The sequence below is a fragment of the Macadamia integrifolia genome, unplaced genomic scaffold (assembly GCF_013358625.1).
Source record: "Macadamia integrifolia cultivar HAES 741 unplaced genomic scaffold, SCU_Mint_v3 scaffold527, whole genome shotgun sequence".
Classification (NCBI taxonomy): Eukaryota; Viridiplantae; Streptophyta; class Magnoliopsida; order Proteales; family Proteaceae; genus Macadamia; species Macadamia integrifolia.
In genome coordinates this window covers 288,300-294,299 of record NW_024870473.1, presented here as the reverse complement: position 1 = coordinate 294,299, position 6,000 = coordinate 288,300, and the positions used below count along the sequence as shown (strand labels likewise).

General features: G+C 37.7%; 1 protein-coding gene across 6 annotated transcripts in view; it reads left to right on the top strand.

Moving 5' to 3' along the window:
• Positions 1–874: 874 nt before the first annotated feature.
• LOC122069058 (RNA pseudouridine synthase 3, mitochondrial) overlaps positions 875–6,000 on the top strand; it is a 64,220-nt gene continuing 59,094 nt past the window's right edge. For 2 of the 6 annotated variants that reach the window (XM_042632998.1, XM_042633000.1), the window contains exon 1: positions 1,085–1,141. Coding sequence is in view for 2 of the 6 variants with exons in the window: in XM_042632997.1 (XP_042488931.1) it covers positions 995–1,141 (147 nt within the window). In the remaining 4 variants the exon portion in view is untranslated. Of the gene's footprint in view, positions 1,142–6,000 lie in introns of all 6 variants that reach the window. The other 4 variants (XM_042632997.1, XM_042632996.1, XM_042633005.1 and 1 more) reach the window with 4 other exon arrangements.

The window sequence follows — 6,000 nt, the reverse complement described above, 5'->3', positions numbered from 1 at the left end:
TTTGGTTTAAGTGGAACGATGATTTGCATCAACACATATATGGCACTGTTTGGATTGGTGATGTGTTAATTTTGAAAGTCTAATTTCATTTTTTTTTTCTTTTCGGTAGGAATTCCGTTACGTATTGGCATAGAACCACCATATGGTAGTCTTGATGTGTTTGGTTGCATCATTCGTTAGAGTTATTTTTCTGATTTGGCATAGATTCCGTAGAGAGTGGTTTTGATGAATGTTATTTATTTTTGAGTCATTCTGGAAAGTTGTTTGGTTACCTATAATTCTGTTATGTATTTCTTTCTGAAAACTGATTGGTTAACCTAAATGGAATCGAACATACCTCCAAATTCGCTGGTTGATAAATAAACACTTGATCGAACAATTGCAATTTTTTTTTTGGTAGATCTAGGGTTTCCCTAAATAAAAAATCGCACACCTTCAATCTTCAAGACAATAGAAACCCTTTTCAAAGAAAAAATAGGACTGGATCAACAACTCATAAGTACCCAGCCGGTGGCGGTCTTCAATCGTCCCTGAGAGTATAGATCCAAGGAGGAGAACAACGACGACAAGTAGCAAAACCTCCGTTGAAGCAGTTCTTGGCAGTCGCGAGAGGGGGTTTCAAAAATCGTCGGGAGAGAAATCGTGGGAGACCGTCCTTGGTTGATTCGCTTGAATCACAACTTAAGTTGGTATTTATATTAGGGGTGGAACCATGTGTTTCATATGTGAGTTTTACCATTCAGTATAATTATCAGATGAAACATTTTAGCTTTAAAAGGTACTTCACTTGAATTATATATTTATAAAACAAATTAAAAAAATACAGAATCACATTTTTAAATGAAACACTTTCCAACGAATTAGACAACCAAACACATAGGTGTTTGATTGTTCTTTGAAATGTGTTTTGTAGAACCGTGATTCCATAATTTTAGTCATATTTGATAGGTAATGAACATAATTTTCATAAGAATCAAGTGTTTTTCCGCATGAAATGACTTTTTGCGAGAACATCTCAAATCACCTCAGAATCGCATGCCTAGCTTCCACTGACTCCTCCCGCAGCTTCTCTCCCTTAAACGATTGCGGACTCAATCTTTGCTGCTCCTACCTGCTTCTCTCCCTGCAAGAGAAAAGCGAGGTATGAACTCTCTCACTCACGCTCTCTCTGCAACTCGTGAATTTTTCTCTCTCTACCTTTCTTTATTTCTCGTTTTTTGCAATAGTTAAATGTCTCGAGTTTGAGAGCCCAGACCTGAAAACTCCTGAGTAGTACATCAGAGGATACCCACATATGGAGAATGGGAATAATTGCTTTGAAGAGATTAAATGAGAAAATAGACCACCTGAGGATGTGGGTTTGGAAGAACGACCAGTCGGTTCTCCAAATTCGAATGGGTTTCAGATTTTTTGTAATTTTTTTTTATTTGCCCTGTTGCAATGTTCTCAATTCAACAAAGATTTCATAGGAAGCCTTCACAAAAGGGGAAACCGCTTGCTTCATCTCCGCCCCATCTCACCTCACTTCTAATCCATGAGCAGGAGATCCAATCTCTTTCTCTCGCCCGCTCCACTGAAAGAGTTTGAATAGTGAGAGGGTTCGGCTGGGAACAACGTCGGAACTAACGCCCCACTGTTGAACAGAGGTTAAACGGTGGGACAATTATGGCCTTTCCGTATAATGGAGGCCAAGCAACAGTGGCGTTGCAGTTGATTGATCAGATAAATATTGGATTAAAAAATTTCTTCAATCTTACATTGCACTAAAACAGAGATTTGATCATATGGGATTACACAATGGGTCTTCTCGACCTCCTGTGTTTTTTTTATCTGAATCATTTTTCTTTATGAGGAGGCCATACAATATGATCTGAATATATTCTGAACCACCATGAAATTTCCTTTCAAATCCAACTCTCACTGCTTATAGGTTATCCTTAAATGGGTTTGTTTATTCTTCTGTACTGCAACTATTTGTTTGATGGTGGGTTATAATTTATTTCGATCATGAACTTGTTTGAGAGCTTCATTTTTTTATATTAATGGTCTGTGATATTTCTTATGAAATAATCTTCCGGAGGGCTGCACTGGGGTTTTAAGTTGAGTTCAGTTGTTGAATAGTTTAAATTTGTCACTTAATATGTATTTCCATGTCCAATGGCTACACATTATGGCTTCATATAAAAGCAATGGCTTATAATGGGATCAGCAGGAGATGCAAGCCTAGGCCGTAGAGTGGCCCTGGCTAGTTTCTGCCCACTAGCTAAGCTATCCATTGAAGTCTGAAACCAGCTTGTATAGGCACAGGCATACAAAATTCATGTGTGCATCAAATTGTTATAAAAAAATTATGTAACAAATGGTGATTCCACTAAAAAAAAGCCTAAAAAAGATTGGAGAAGGATTTCAATAGTTTAAAACTTGGTTGTAATGTTCACAAACATGTATTGTATATATCCTTGCAATTTTTTTTGTACTTTTCATTTATAAATAGGTAAAAGCTTTCTTGAACAACACATTCCACTATAAAACCATGGATTCTATGGTAATTCCTTTTGTTGGATATCTACGGAACGATTTGGGTTTATCATGTAACAAATTTTAGGGCAAGGGAACCCTGTGTTTTCCCATTAAATAAACTAGAATTTTATTTTCTTATAGTTCTTGGTGCTTTTTCAGTATGGTGTTTCATTGTTTTTCAGCTTGCAATAGAATGTCCCGTTATGAGACATCTGTGGTTTGGCACCACTAGTAGTCAGTAGACAATGGTTATGTGCAGAAGATGGGAATGTACAAAGCAGATAAAATGCTACATTTGTGTGTTAAGATGTACTAACTTTGTTCAATTAATGGCCTGTGATTTGACTATGAAGAAGTTGTGTATTAAGATGTACTAACTTTGACAAATAATTGTTTGGTTTGTATTGATGGTTGAGGCCACTAGTATATTTTGATAGAATTGCAACATTTTTTTTTTTGTAAATAATATAGTATAATTGCAATTTTGTTTGGGAATATAATATAATATAGTTGCAACCACTATTAGTTAAAACGGGAACGGCAAAAAAACACAGACGTACGGTACGGGTTTTAAACAGATAAAAAAGATGAACGGTATGGCAAAAAAAAGGGTAAACGTGTAGTTTTAAAAAAAACGAAACCAAAAAAAGGGCAGTATACTCATGTAATTTGAGATATTATTACCTGTATACCTGCATCTAATGTTCTAAACTACGTCAACATCAATCATTCTCCCTTCTTTCCAGAAATGTTTGGGAGCTTTTTCCGATTATTATGAAATCATCTGAGTTTGTTCATACATAATACAGTGCTTCATACCTTACATCACTATTGTTTGTATCTGTTTTCTGTTCGCAGATTCGTAATAAAGATGAATTCGTGATTCTTTTGTTTTTGGAACCTTAATCTTCTCTTTATTATTTCAAATACACGCAATGCTCTGTAAGCTATTAACATCCAATTCGATCAGGTCGATTAAATAACTTTCCAGAATTAATTCATATTTTCTCAGCAGTTCAGCGATTGCCATTAATGCAAGAGATCCTGTTACTCTGTTAGGCTGCTCTTTGCATCTGGGGTCTGGATTAAGGTTCAGACCCAGTTCCGCATTTGAAAAATTCACCCACCACCATCTTAAAGATGTAAAAGGTGATTGACTCTTTAATTTTTGAATTCTAAATTCCCTCTCTGTAGACTGTAGAATCCCCAGTTCAAGCCCAATAAGACTCTTCTGGTACTTTCACAGGCAATTAGAAGTAGTCCAATGGGAGATGGTTGAGAGCAATACTAATGCTCTACTTTTTAAAAGGCCGCTGACGCTGTGAGTGAGTGGGAGTCTTAAAAAATTGGCATTCACATCCATGGCAGTCAATTTTGAGATGAATAGAGAAAACCAAGGAGAAGAAGAAAAAAAAAAAGAAAAAGAAAAAAATTTCAGATGGAGAGAGTTTTTGCGATTTCTAACCTTTTTCCCGCTACGCCGCTGTCCAACTCGAAGTAGCAGCTCTAAAATCTAAATTGCAGAGTCGCTGATACCGATTTCCAGTGATTAGCTAGGGTCTCAAAGTAGCAGGTCGAAAATCTAAATTGCAGAGTCCACCGTCGGAAATCGGTATCGCTAATCACTCACGATTCACTGTGACACTGTGCTGCGCGGCTGTGTCACTTCTTCTCATTGATGTAAGAGGGAGGAGGATTGGAGGACCAGAGGAGTTCAACCGATGGAGAAGAAGGGTTATAGGGAATGAGGGATTGGGGAAAAAATGAGAAACCCTATATGGTAAAATTCCTATTTTACCCTTAAAATACAGATACACATTTTAAATGTACGTTTTAAACGTGTTTTGCCGTTTCCGTTTTTCCCCCGCATTGTTTAGGGGCATACGGCAAAACGAGTTTTAACTGCGTTTAAAACGTGTTTTAACTGACAGTGGTTGCAACTCAAGGGCCAAAAGTCTGTATGTGAATAAATACAAAATGATGAAGAAGCTTTCTTCTTGATGTAAGCATTCCCTCTATGGAATCAAACTTTCTAGGAATAATGAACCCCTTTCTCATCTTGCCTTTGCAGATGACCTTATCCTCTTTGGCCGAGCTACTCCACATGAATCCTTTGCCTTCACTTCAATCATTTCCAAATTTTTCTCTTTGTCAGGATAACTCCTTAATATCAGCATATCTTGAGCATACTTCAGCCTGAATGTTTCCTTGGCTACTAAGTGAATCTTGTTTAATAGATTCCACATCTTTTCTTCCTTTGCTCAAGAACCTATCTGGGAACCCCTTTCCTACACGATAGAATATCCAAGGCACATTGCTCTAATCTTCTTCATCGTGTTGATTGGAATCTCAATGGTTGGAAAGCTAAGCTCCTGAGTTCATCTGGCAAATTAGTGCTTATCCAATCTGCCCTTTCTTCTTATCCTCAATATTTTATTTCATGCTTCCTCCCTTCAATTGTTCATCACAAACTCGACTCCTTTAGCTGCAATTTCTTTTGGTCTAGCTGGTGATAAATCTAGCATTCATACTGTCAATTGGGAATCCGTTTGCAGGTCTGAGAAATCTGGGGGTTTAAACCTTAAGCTTTCTTACAACATGAATATTGCCCTTCTCTCTAAGAAAGCTTGGAGCTGTTGAATCCTTCTCAATCTCTATGCGGTTCACTCATGAAATCCAAATATTGTTTACATACTGATTTTTTTCATTCCTCATGCCCTCCTTCTGCCTCTTGGGGTTGGAAATCCATAAACAAAGCTAAATCTCTTCTCCTCAAAGGCCTCTTTTTTTCAGGTTGGAGATGGACATAATATCAATCCTTGGTTAGGCAATTAATTTCCTGGTTTCAAACCTTCATCTACTCCTTTTCCTCTCTCTCCTGAATCCCCTTCTTCTATGGCTGAACTCATCAACCACTCATCTCACACTTGGAGTTCTAACATTATCTTACATTGGTGGCCAAATGATATCGCTTTAGCTATCTATCCATCTCTCTTACCATCAAACCCTCATCCAATTCTATTCATTGGGAGTGTACTACAAATGGTTCCTTTACTGTTGCATCTGCCTATTTTCTATCTCTCACCCCTTCTTCTTCCAACTCAATCCCATTTGGCAACATCTCTTGCATCTCCCTACAGCCCCTAAAATTCATGTCTTCCTTTGGAAACTCCTTCTGGATCCTCTTCTGTATAGAGTACTTCTCCCCTCTTGGGGTCTTAACTTTCCTTCATCTTGCCCCTTTTGCATTCATCCTACCCTCACCACAGATCATCTTTTCATAAATTGTTCTTTCACCTCCTCCATTTGGTCCTCAGTCTCCACCTTCCCTTTCTCTCCTATTGGCATGGCTGTTAGTGAGTGGATTGGGCATATCTTCTCTTTGCAATCTCCAAAGCATAGCAAATAGAGAATGCTTGCCTTTATGGCACAATTCCTTTGGAAAATATGGCTCAGTTACAATGATTCAATTGTGTTGCT